Here is a 13,693-nt window from a genome sequence, read left to right as displayed (position 1 = left end):
AAACCTTAACAAAGGTGGGTGTGTAAATTTTATAATCCCAATTTGACAGAGAAGGAAACTGAGTCAGAGAGCAGTCAAGCGATTTCCCCAAGGTTACACAGCATATCGGTGACACAGATGGGAAAAGAATCTACATCCCTTGACGCCTGTTCTGGTGACCTGCCCACTAGAAATACTGACCCTAGTTTTTCTAACAGAGTTTTTTAAAGGTGTGGTTTAGAACAGGAAGTGGGCTGTAGTCCACGAAAGCTTATGCTCTAATAAATTTGTTAGTCTCTAAGGTGCCACAAGTACTCCTGTTCTTCTTTTTGCGGATACAGACTAACACGGCTGTTACTCTGAAACCTGTTTAGAACAGGGTTTCTCAACCCATGGGTCGAGACCTAAAACTGGATTGCCAGAATGTTTCAAAGGGTTGTGGGGCAGCTCCTGTGACCCCTGTCCAACAGGGTAGGCTGGGACCACCTCCCTGCTGTCTCGCAGGTCCCAGCACCACTCAGGTTTAGCCCAGCCATTATGGCGATGAGAATACGGATAGGCCATACTTGAGTGTCTGGCACTGCAACCCCATGAGCCAAATCACAACTCCACTCACACAAATTTTGTCCAGTCGGGGAGTGGGGCCAAATCTGAGCAGCGCTGCAACCATGGAGGTTGCAATGCCCAGAGTGGAGATCCAATCCCAGCCAGCCCCACAGCACAGGAGTTATAGGCGCTACCACTGTGGGGTGAGTGCTGGGCAGGACCCAACACTACGGGGGGCAGGATATGACTGAAACCACCCCGGGCCTCCACTCCAGACTATTTACTGGGTGGCAACAGACCACAAACATTTACAAATGGGTGCTGAGCTCAAAATGGTGGAAAACAACTGGTTTAGAACACATGAGAAGGAGACACAAACTCATGAATTCAAGTCCTATCCCTATCTATCTATCTTGTAGATATATAGCCCCCATCACTACAGAATCTGCGCAACTCACAATCTTTCATTTATGTATCTTCTCAAAACTCCTGTGAAGTTGGGAAGTAAAATTAATCCCATTTTACAGACAGAGAACTGAGATACAGAAAGACTAAATGCAACCTATTAACTATGTGCTTGGTCCATAGCTCACTCAAGTCAATGAGAGTGCTTCCATTTGCTTCAGTGGACTTTGTACCAAGGTCCTATATAAATGTGGACAAATCACCCCCTTGCCTCAGTTTTCCCCACTGTAAAATGAGAATACAACCTATTTTTCAAGGTTATTATAGTTTAGTTCTTTGATGTTTGTAGAACACTTGAAAGATGAAAAGCTCTCTATAAGCACTATAGTCTTTAAGATGTAAAAAAAATATGAAGTTAGCCACCTTGCGTTATTAAAGGGGAATCCAAGGTTGTTATAAATACAGAAAGCTATTTAAGATCCCATGTCCCTAGTAGAACAATAGTTCAGAATTACAAGCTATAAATACATAGTCAAACAGATCATGAGATGAAAAATCATTTTTTGTTCAGTTACGTGTCAAGATCCAAATTTCAGCCCAAGAGTTCTGAGGAGTTTCCGTTAGAAAGGAAATATCTGGTACCTAAAGCAGTGAAAGAAATGCAGTTCCTGCTCTCCTTCTGTCAGTGATAGCATCAGCCACTGCCAGAGACACACAGAACCCTGAGGGGGCTTGATCTCAGGCCTTTGCTGATGTAAAACAGCTCACTTAACCTTTAAAGCCACACTTTGGCAGGCTAAATCAAGGAATTAGCTGTGTATTTGAAGTTAAGGAAGCAATTATCCTTCAGAGCAACAATGGTCTTGTGGTGAGGGTACAGGACTCGTCATAGGCCTGATTTTCTGAGGTGTTGAGTACCCGCAGTTCCAACTGAAATCAATTAACTGGAAAGGGTTATCTCATCCCTATTCACCACATGAACATAGTGCAGTCTGTTTTACTTATTGCTAAAGTTATTGTCTCATCTAATGGTTAAGAACACAAGAACGACCATACTGGGTCAGATCAATGGTCCATCTTGCCCAGTATTCTGTCTCCAATAGTGGCCAGTATCAGAGCTTCGGGGGAGTGTACAGAATGGAGCAGTTGGAATGATCCACCCCCGTTATTCCCTCCCAGCTTCTGGCAATCAGGTTAGAGTCATCCCAAGCATGGGGTTGCATTCCTAACCACCTTGGCTAATAGCCATTGATGGACCTATCCTCCATGAACTTATCTAGTTCTTTTTTGAACCTAGTAATACTTTTTGCCATCACAACACACCATGGCAATAAGTCCCACAGGTTAACTGTGCACTGTGTGAAAAAGTACATCCTCTTGTTTGTATTAAACCTGCTGCCTATTAACTTCATTGGGTGACCCTAGTTTTTGTATTTGGGAAAGGGTAAATAACATTTTTCTATTCACTTTTTCCACACCATTCGTGGTTTTATAGACGTCTATCATATCCCATTCTTAGTCATCTCTTTTCAAAGCTGAATAGCCCTAATCAGTTTAGTCTCTCCTCGTATGGAAGCCATTCCATACCCTTGATCATCTTTGTTGCCCTTCTCTATACCTTTTCCAATTCGAATATATCTTTTTTGAGATGGGCAGACCAGAACTGTACACAGTATTCAAGGTGTGGGTGTACCATAGATTTACATAGTGGCATGATGATATTTTCAGTCATATTTTCTATCCCTTTCCTAATGGTTCCTACCATTGTTAGCCTTTTTGACCATTGCTGCTCTCTGAGCTGAAGCTTTCAGAGAACTATTCATGGAGACTCCAAGTAACAGCAAATGTAGAACCATTATTATATATATGTAGCTGGGATCATTTTTTCCAACGTGCATTACTTTGCATTTATCAATGTTGAATTTCATCTGCCATTTTGTTGCCAAATCAACCAGTTTTCTGAGATCCTCTTCCAACTTTTCACAATCAGCTTTGGACTTAACTATCTTGAATAATTTTGTATCATCTGCAATCTTTGCCACTTCACTATTCACTCCCTTTTTTCAAATAATTTATGAATATGTTGAATAGCTCAAGTACCAGTACAATTCCTTGGGGGAACCCCACTGTTTACCTCTCTCCATTGTGATAAATGACCATTAATTCCTACCCTTTGTTTCCTATCTTTTAACCAATTACTGATCCATGAGAGGACCTTCCCTGTTATGCCTGTTGAAAACACAATCTGCAGCTTCAGACCTGAACCCAAAGTCTGACACTACATACCCTTTCATGCCTTCATGCTAGAGCATGTAGGTCCCTGGAAAGTAGACAACACCACCAACTCATTTCACAGGGTCAATCAGGATTGAATGTTAATGACTTTTGAATACTAATAATCTTGGCTGAATTTGAGCCAGCAAGTTTAGTGATGAAAGGCTTCATATCTCATTGTTGGTACTTTGAGCCAGACAGTTCCTTATAATGTGAAATTTTAGATAGAAAACTTCAACAGGACTTGTACAAGTTTTGTTTAGTGGTGACAATCAAGTTCAAATTGACAAAAAGAAAAAAAAGCCATTCATGTTCCACAGGGCTCTGTTTGGTAAAACAAAACAAAACCAACTGAAAAAGATTAAGCACTTGCATGAGTGGTGTTTAGAAGTTCAAACCCGAAGACCAAAAACATGAAAGTTATTTGTGATTGTGAGAGATTATTCTGCAAATCCACCACTCCATTCTTAATAGTACTTAACAACCCTCTCACCCCCCTCATTCCAAATCTCTCTCACACTTTCAATTAATCTCGCATCAAATACTAACCATTCAAAACAAGATCACGATGCAACTAGCCTAAATTAGCATCAAACATTACCCTGTTTTTTGCATAATTTCTACTGACTCCTGTACAGAACATGTTCGGGCACAGTAATGTAATTTTAGGGACTGTTTCATTACTACCCTTCAACACTGAAGGGGCACATTTAATCTCATGAAGAATAAAGCCATTAGCGAAAGAACAAGTAAACTAATGAAAATTATCACATTTGTTCATCAGAGCAATGAAAAGTTCCTTGTACTTCTCATGTCAAAGAGCAAAACAAACAAAAGTCAGAAATACCTCTATGCAGCCGCTTGAATTTAACTGTTCCATACTTTACCTTATATGATTTCCTCAGCACATCAGCCTCAATGAAGCAAAGCACTTAAATCAATAGGACTTCTACACTTAGCTGAATCTAGCTGTCTGTCCATAAACCAGATCTTTGGTGGAATTTTTTAATTGTTTCAGTAATGACTCTCCGAATGCACCATGACTCCTTAGATACTCTTACTGGCACTCCCTACACATATAGTCATGAAGACTAGAGGCAGGGTGTGCTTGGTAATGTGTAAGGAATTCATTCCTTCTGGAGGTCAGACAGAGCTGTAATTGCTTAACCTTCGGTGCACAGTGCAACGATCATCTTTTAAGCCAAGTATTTGCCAGAGAGAGTTATAAAGAGGCAGCATCTTCTCTTTTCTTCCTTGTCTGGTTTCTCTGTCTAGGTGGTTAATCAGAGGGTCAGTTCTGCTACTCACTGAGGACAGACATAAAACTGAGATTTGTTCTTTTTTGTGATGCACCCAGAAGCTATGGCAGAGGTGGACAAACTATGGCTCGCAGGCCACATCTGGCCTGCGGGACCATCCGGCTCGGCCCTTGAGCTCCCAGCTGGGGAGGCTAGCCCACAGCCCCTCCCCCGCTATCCCCCTTCCCCCGCAGCCACGTGGCTGGGTGGCGCGGCTACCAGATGTGCTGCCCTGAGTGGCATGGTAAAGGGACTGGGGGGTTGGATAAGGGGTTGGTGTCCCAGGGGGCAGTCAGGGGACAGGGAGCAGGGGGCAATTGGATGGAGCAGAGGTTCTGGGGGGCAGTCAGGGGACGGGGAACAGGGTGGGGGGTTGGATAGGCATGGGAGTCCCGGGGAGCCTGTCAGGGGGTGGGGGATGTGGATAGGGGTCAAGGGACGGGGAACAGGGATGGTTGGATAGGTGTGGGGTCCCGGGGGGCCTGTCAGGGGGCAGGGGTATGGATAGGGGGCAGGGCAGTTAGGGAGCAGGGAGGCTTGGATAGGGGGTGGGGTCCTGGGGGGCAGTTAGGAGTGGGGGGTCCCGGGAGGAGGCGGTTAGGGGACAAGGAGCAGGGGGGGTTGGATGGGTGGGGGGTTCTGAGGGGGGTAGCCAGGGGGCGGGAAGTGGGAGGAGTTGGATAGGGGGCAGGGGCCAGGCTGTTTGGGGAGGCACAGCCTTCCCTACCCAGCCCTCCATACAGTTTTGCAACCCCAATGTGGCCCTCGGGCCAAAAAGTTTGTCCACCCCTGTGCTATGACAATAGTTCCCTCTTAGTTAAGAAAAATAAATTATGAAGGTAACAAGAGCAGAGAACTGACAATTTACAGAACAAACAAAATTATAGCACCAAAACCAATGAAGTCTCCAATAAAGTTACAAGACATGTGCTTTGTGCATTTCATACCTGATGCAATGCTCTGGAAGGAAGAGAGGTTACCTCTGTTTGGCATCATGTTTATTCCTCTATAGCATGGTTCAGACAAAGCGAATATGAATCAGCCAGGTAAATTTTGACCTGCAAGTAACAGAAGGAAAATATATTTTAATAAATACATGCTGAAACTTTTTTAAAAGGCATTTTTAAAATGCACAACTGAAATAAGCTTTTCACAATATTCTTCTGACTGACAGGAATACCACCGACATCTGGAACAGAAATGGTACAAAGATGTTTGGCATGGATATATCAAATATTTGAAATAGGGGTCATCAACATTTCAGTTCATTGTTAGGCTTCATTTGTCAATCTGAAAGTCCATGTAACTTTATGGTTTTCTCCTGTTCACACAAAAAAAATCATTAACCTCTCTTTTTCCTTTAAAAGAGAGAATGCGTCTAGTTAATAAACAGGACTCCTGGGTTCTATTTTGCAGCCCTGTCTGTGTCTTTCTTTTAGAAATCGTAAAAATTGTGAATAGTTACCTCACCAAGGCTCTTTTTGAAATGTTTAATGCATGAGTCTTCATAAAAAACTGAGACAGATGGGAAAAGTGCTATAACAGTATTATCAGTATAAAAATATACTTGAACAAAATTTAATGCCAGCAGCCCTGCAATCACACACAAACATATATCAAATCAGAGTGCACAAGCCAAAATATAGAAAATATTTTGGGAAGGACAAATTTCCATCTCAAGCTTCTAAAGGAATTAAACCATAGGAGAACAACAAAGACTGTTTCAAGTTTATTAAAAAAAAATCCCTGGATATGGCTAGGGTGACCATATGTCCCATTCTGGCCGGGCCAGTCACATTTTTAAGCTCTGACCCGGGGGTCCCGACTTTTTTAAGGAAAATGGGCATTTCTCCCATTTGCTCTTCCCAACTGATCAGCTGACAAGAGCAAACAAACAAATGCCCAGTTTACCAAAAAAGTTGGACCCCCCCGCCCCCGCCCACACCCCCACAGCGGGGGCATGGAGGAACATTGAAAGAAGCAACTGAGGTGCGGGGCACGGAGCTCGGGGTGGGGGTGGGGAATCAGTCCCAGTCACTGGTGGTGCGGAGCTTGGGGGCATCATCTGCTACTGCGGGCAGCAGGGGGTTCAGGGGTTCAGCCCCAGCCGTGGGTGGCAGGGGCTCAGAGCTCAGGGGAGGTCAGTCCCAATGGCTGGTGTTGCGGCGCTTGGGGGCATCAGCCGCTACCATGGGTGGTAGGGAGCTCAGGCACCCGGCCCCAGCCCCACCCATGGGTGGCATGGGGCACGGAGCTGGGGGGGGGGTGGCTCTGACTAGCCCTGCAGGCAGGGGCGGGGGGGGGGGCCGCTTGGGCCTGGCCGTCCTATTTTTACTTTTGGAAATATGGTCACTCTAGATATGGTTACAAAACCCACAAAACCCCCAACTTTTAACACAAGATTTCCAGTGCGCAATCCTTGCCATTAATTAGAGATCTAAAAATAAATGAAAATTAATATGGGAAGTGTCAAGTAGGCCCTTGTGTAATAAGGAAATGATAATAAAATGTCTTTTTTTAATTAATGCAACTGAGATTACAAATGAGTGAAATAAAATCCTTTAAAATACATAAGAACATAAGAACAGCCATACTGGGTCAGACCAAAGGTCCATCTAGCCCAGTATCCTGTCTATCGACAGTGGCCAGTGCCAGGCGCCCCAGAGGGAATGAACAGAACAGGTAATCATCAATTGATCCACCCTGTTGCTCGTTCCCAGCTTCTGGCAAACACAGGCTAGGGACATCATTTCTGCCCATTAAATGACAATATGAACGTTGATTGTTTTTAGGTTTCTCCCATTAAAAAAAATAAAGGGTTGCAGGAGACAAGCAAAGAATAGAGGCAGCTGTGTAACCTTCTCTATAGACAGGCAACCTGTCCAACTTTAATAGTCACAAAATATGATGTCTCAGTTGTCTTTGTACAGAATTTACTTGTCATGCTTTTGTACATTATTTTCCTGGCAGTAAAGCACAGCAAGCTGTCCACAGCCTTCCACAGAGAGCCTTTGTCTTCTCCTACCTTCTATCATCTTGCCCCATACACTTGGAATATTCTCTCCCTTCTTGTACACCCCGTCCCCTTCCCTCTTCTCTGTCATAGGCCCTTTTCTAAAACTCACTTCTGTGACTCATTCCTGTGCTGAGCCCACTGATGATGCTTTTTCTTTAGTGAATCACCTCCCACCCCTTCTGTGGGTGGAGAGTATTTGTCTATTTGCCCCACCATAGATCTCTCACTGTGCTGAGGAGGGAGCTGCCCTCCCCAGTCTTCCAGAGAGCACTTAAGCCTGGGTTTTAAACTTAACATTAGTTTAGTGTTATTGTGCCACTGAGAGTTTATTGTCACATTCACCCCTCTGCGACCACTCCAAGGGTTCTTAAAGGAATAGAAAGGATCTTTCTCCATTGCCTCTATCTCCCAGCTCCCCCAGCATCCCCCTTCCGTTAACTGTCCTTACTCAAAGTATCCATGTTGCAGACACTCTTCTTCCAGCAGGAAAAGGGTTGACCTTGCTACATCTGCACCCCATCAATCTTTCAGTCCCTCTAGGGGCTAACAGAGCATCATGTGCAGTGCTCCCAAGCCCCTACCAACTGCCTGAGAACAAAGCAAAAGGCTAAGCATTCGGTCCCATACTCCATGGCAACATGTAATCACTGTTGATTTTTAGCTAGCTAATTTTCTAGTTAAGAGATAGGGTCAATTTTTAACTATTACTAAAACATACTGTGAGCCAATTAGTCTCCACACAGTCACATCCTTACTAGTGCAAGAACTTTCCCTGCTGCTGCACCTACAGCCTTCAGTATCACTCTCCATTTCTTTAAGCATCTCAGCCGAAAACTTTTCTTAACCCTTGCCTCCACGTTTAAATCCTATTTAGCTCTGTAATTGCATTAATATCTTGGGGCACTGTTTGTAGGAAAGGCAGTATTAACAAAACTTTATTCCACTGTAAATATATTTGCTGTAAAGAAACAAGTTCTCTCAGCATATATAAGCTAACCACATTTTAAGAGCCTGTGGTAAGGGCAAATAGTCCTTTCTTTTCCAATGGCCACACAAATTACAAGCACATCACAAGCCAAGGAGAACTGGCAGTGATGGAAAGCTCAAAAAACTTACATGGTGCACATCTGATGATCACACAACAGTGAAAGCAATGGGTGTTTTAACTTCCCAGTACGTGTTCAATTTCTGATCAAAGAGCAGAATCACATACATTTATGACAATATTTTACCACCCAAAAATGTAATTTATATTTATGAATCAGTAAAAGGAAAAGATGGAAAACTTTAGTGGAGTAGGGGACAGAAGCACTATGGTTGGGGGCGGGGAGGGGGGGTTGTGGGGGGTTAAGAAAGATTTTAAGTCACAACTACTTATACATTCTAAAATATCTCTAGTGCAGAATTTAAAAGATAAATTGAAAAGGAAAAAAACATAATTGAGCTTGTTCCGATTTTAGCTGCTTTGTGATATATGAAATCAGCTGATAAGGCTTTTGTTAAAAACAAAGAAAAATCTGCTTGCTTTTATATTGGAAGTTCAGGTCTTATCTCCCATGAAGACTCTATGGCAACCTTGTAACCAATAAATTTTTTATATGACAAGAGATTGAACACTGAGCAACCAAGAGGGGATGTGTTTTCAACTGTTTGAACGAAACAGATGAAAACACTTTTTGTTTGTTTTTGTGAATACCTAATTTATTTCCATTGCCTAATAAACAAGCAAGAGAAAGAATGTAATGTCTTTGTTAAAAATTACATATCACACTATCTCAATTCAGGTTTGAGAGTTCTCAACACACATCTGTGTTATCACCTCCCTCAAGAAGACCTCTAACAAAATCAGATAACCCAAACTTGACATTTCTGTTATTTCTAATGTAAAAGCACAAACTAGAAAAATTAAAAACAAAACCCTTCAGGCCTTCTTAATGCATGTCACCTTTAAGGATTTCATTGTGTTCACTGTTTGTATAGAAATTACAATGGAGAATCAAATAAAAATTAACTTTTTAGAGACAGGACTAATAATTATATAGATATATATATATAGACATAAATATAGATAGCGCTATCACCTGATTAAACCTGTCTTTTTCAAACCCACTTTAAGTTACAAATCAGTAATGCTGTGAAATATAAACTTCTGGGAAAATAAACAAATGAATAGGTCAAGAAGCATAGTTTATTGCATACAGTCATCCACACATACTCGGATTAGTTATTTACGGCCTGATCCAACTTCCATATAAGTCAATGGGAGTCCAACTCCATTAATGAGCATACAGTGCACTCTGCCTTGTCTGTCAGGAAACAAAGTGATTTCATCTGGGATTTGCAAAGTCATCTGAAGTGCACAGAATCAGCATTAGGACTGAACTCTCATCTTTACATTGCCCAGGCCAAACTTCTAAGTTTTGTTTTATTAACAACCATAAAACACAATGATTCACTATGCAACCAGGCTCTTACTCTAACAAAACAGTCCAGTTATAATTAGGGTGACCAGATGTCCTGATTTGATAGGGACAGTCCCAATATTTGGGGCTTTGTCTTATATAAGTGCCTATTACCCCGGCACCCATCTCAATTTTTCACCCTTGCTATCTGGTCACCCTAGTTATAATACAAGTATTACTTCACATTTAAAAACCTCTCATTTTTGAAGAATGGAGTTCACATCTAATTTATAAATTGTATACCAATATTCTTGCACACCAATTCCACCAATCCATAGAAATGGCTTTATCCACCTTCAGTTTACAAAACACACAGATTTGGGATGGTATCCTCTCTCCATATGTGCTGTTCTTCCTCTCATTTACCATTGACTATTTAGCCTCGTAAAAGCTTGTCATGGCTATAACACAGTCTGCTTTTCCAGAGAGTGGAAAGTTTAGTCTTTTATTAACAAACGAATCACAAAGACAAGTCCAAATAAATCTGACAGGGATATCGGATACATTAGATCAGGGGTGGGCAAACTTTTTGGCCTGAGGGCCGCATCGGGTTTTGTAAATTGTATGGAGGGCCAGTTAGGGGAAGGGGTCGTGGCCCGGCCCCCACCTCCTATCTGCCCCCCCCCCCCGGGACTCCTGCCCCATCCACCCCCCCCGCTCCCTGCCCCCTGACCGCCCCCGAACCCCTGCCACCCTATCCAACCCCTCCTCTCATTCCTGACAGCCCCCCCCCGAGACCTTGCCCCATCCAACCACCCCTTCTCTCTGTCCCCTGACTGCCCCCTGCTGCCCCCATCCAACCCCCCCTCCTTCCTGACTGCCCCCCCGGGACCCCTGCCCCTATTCAACCCTCTGTTCCCCCCAACCCTTATCCACCACCCCGCCCCCTGACCACCACCCTGAACTCCCCTGCCCTCTATCCAACCCCCTCTGCTCCCTGCCCCCTTATCGCGCTGCCTGGAGCACCGGTGGCTGGCGGCGCTACAGCTGTGCCGCCCGGCTGGAGCCGGACCACGCTGCCGCCACCACCACACACCACAGAGACCGGGTCAGGCCGGGCTGTGCAGCTGCGCTGCCCCAGGAGCTCACAGGCCCGCCGCCCAGAGCATTGTGCAGGTGGCGGAGCATGCAAGCTGAGGCTGCGGGGGAAGGGGAAGAGCGGGGGAGGGGCCGGGGGCTAGCCTCCCGGGCAAGGAGCTCGGGGACTGGGCAGAACAGTCCTGTGGGCCGGATGTGGCCTGTGGTCCGGGCCGTAGTTTGCCCACCTCTGCGTTAGATGCACATTTACTAAGCAAGTAATCTTATGAAACAAAGCCCTCAAATTTGACTATCTACTCTAAGACTTTGCTCAACTCAATGACTTTCTCACAAAGAATAGTCACTCTCTGGAAAAGACATGTACCCCACTTCTTCTCATCCAAGTGCTCCGTGTAGCTTGAAAGCGTGTCTCTTTTTCCAGCAGAAGATGGTCCAATAAAAGATATTACCTTACCTACCTTGTCTTGCTCAAGATTCCAGACCAGCTTACACTAAAGCCATGGTCTGCTGTAAGCAAAGACAAAAACTTTAGCTTTTCTATCCCTGCCTTCTAAGATAGCCACACATCATCAATGGAGTTCAACATGTTCTTACACGTATGGGTTTCTGAATTATTAGACCCATCTCATGGAGCAGATTCTGATTCAGGGTGACAAAGAAGAAGAACTTTCCTGTCCTATAAACATGAAGGATAACTCAGCTAGAAATCTGGCTACATCGTGAGCAGGGAATATGACTGTCTTGGTGCAGGGCTTGTTGTAGCACTGTCTCTGTCTCTGTCTCTCTCTCTCTCTCTCTCAGTGCACCCTTTTCAGGTGTCAGGCTTCAATCCTTCATATCTCATAGGTAGAATTTCACAGTCCTCCCGCTCTAAGACTGGGCCCTGGTCTACGGCACCCTGTGTATCAATTGTGCTTTCCCAGAAGGTCCAGCTGGATCTGTACATCTGTGTTTTTTCCCTTTGGGACTCAGAATCATAGGACTGGAAGGGACCTTATGATGGGGCGGCCATCCCTCACTGGGATGTAAGGGCTTAAAGCAACCTTTGGGGGGAGGGGGAGGAGCGGCTGCGCAGGACGCAGCCAATAAGAAAAAGGCTTTTGGTGCCAGCCAATTAGAGGAAGGTTTATTGGAGGAGCCAATCAGGGTCAGGCTGGCCCATATAAGAAGGAGCTGCTGAGCAAAGCAGGGGCAGTCATTCCCTGGAGTTTGAGGGAGGAGGGCTGGAGCACCATGCACAGAGCCGTGCTGGTCAGAGTCAGCAGAGTATGAGAAAGCTTCAGGCTGATGGCTGCCAAACTGAGGCCCTGATACAAGAGCAGAGGAGGTGCTGGGGCTGTGGGAGAAAGATACGGCAGAGTTGGAGGAGGGACAGTAAGTTGCTGCTGGATATAGGGTCGCTGGGTTGGAATCTGGAGTAGTGGGTGGGCCTAGGCTCCCCCCACCTCTCCCTTACCCCCACTGGCCACTGAGGGAAGTGGCCTGTGCACGGACTGCAATCTGCCACTGAGACGAGTGGCTAGAACCTAGATTGCAGTTTACCACTGAGGCAAGTGGTTGGACTGAGGACTGTCAGTCCCCTGGAAGTGGGAAAAGAAGTGAGTGGGGCACAGCTGGAGGGCTGTCTCCAGAAGAGGATGACGTGGTCCGGGGAGCGACGCAGGTCCTGGACGTGAGACAGGAGTGACAATGGGTGAGACTCCATCTGAGGCGGGCGCACTGGCAACCTACGCTAATTCCCAGGATGGCCAGTAGGAGGCGCTGCGGTGGTGAGTGATGCGCCCAGTCACAGACCTTGAGAATTCATCTAGTCCAGTCCCCTGTCTGTGACCAGTAGCGAATATAGTGACCAAACAGATTCTTTAAAGTATTGTTTATTTTAACAGTAAGAATAACAGTCTGCATACATCTACTTTGATCACATTTATAATATCTATATATGTCTAGATCAATAATATATATAATTGGTGCTTTAAAGGGGCCAGTTTCAGAAAGCTGAAAACAATTATAAGCCAGATCAGCTGGGAGGTACAATTTAATCAGAAACATGTGAATGATAATTGGGAATTGTTTAAGAATACTCTACTAGATGCAAAAAGCCACAACTGAGAAAGAAGGCCATATTGGTTAAAAAAACAACTTGGTTTATAGGAGAAGTGAAAGCAACTATAAAAAATAAAAGTTGATAGTAATGAATATAAATCAGAATCTAGAAATTGTAGAAAATTGATAAGGGAAGAAAAGGGACACAAGAAAAACTTTATGGCCAGTAAAAACAACGAGGAGTCCTTGTGGCACCTTAGCCCTGGTCTACACTATGAGTTTAGGTCGAATTTAGCAGTCTTAGATCAATTTAACCCTGCACCCATCCACACGATGAAGCCATTTTTGTCAACTTAAAGGGCGCTTAAAACCAATTTCTGTACTCCTCCCCAACGAGGGGCTTAGCACTGAAATCAACATCGCCAGGTTGAATTTGGGGTAGCGTGGACGCAATTCAACGGTATTGGCCTCCGGGAGCTATCCCAGAGTGCTCCATTGTGACCACTCTGGACAGCACTTTCAACTCAGATGCACTGGCCAGGTACACAGGAAAAGCCCCAGGAACTTTTGAATTTCATTTCCTATTTGGTCAGTGTGGCAAGCTGATCAGCACAGGTGACCATGCAGATCTC

At 44.6% G+C, this 13,693-nt stretch overlaps 1 protein-coding gene across 49 annotated transcripts in view; it reads right to left on the bottom strand.

Annotated features, from left to right (window-relative positions):
- The window catches only part of PHLDB2 (pleckstrin homology like domain family B member 2), a 169,898-nt gene that overhangs the window by 77,316 nt on the left and 78,889 nt on the right, over positions 1-13,693 (bottom strand). For 40 of the 49 annotated variants that reach the window (XR_010599682.1, XM_065588426.1, XM_065588475.1 and 37 more), the window contains one exon: positions 5,450-5,560. Coding sequence is in view for 48 of the 49 variants with exons in the window: in XM_065588426.1 (XP_065444498.1) it covers positions 5,450-5,498 (49 nt within the window). In the remaining variant the exon portion in view is untranslated. Of the gene's footprint in view, positions 1-5,449; positions 5,563-13,693 lie in introns of all 49 variants that reach the window. The other 9 variants (XM_065588523.1, XM_065588582.1, XM_065588590.1 and 6 more) reach the window with 2 other exon arrangements.

This window comes from Chrysemys picta, chromosome 1 (assembly GCF_011386835.1).
Source record: "Chrysemys picta bellii isolate R12L10 chromosome 1, ASM1138683v2, whole genome shotgun sequence".
Classification (NCBI taxonomy): Eukaryota; Metazoa; Chordata; order Testudines; family Emydidae; genus Chrysemys; species Chrysemys picta.
This window is presented reverse-complemented; position numbering and strand designations above follow the sequence as displayed.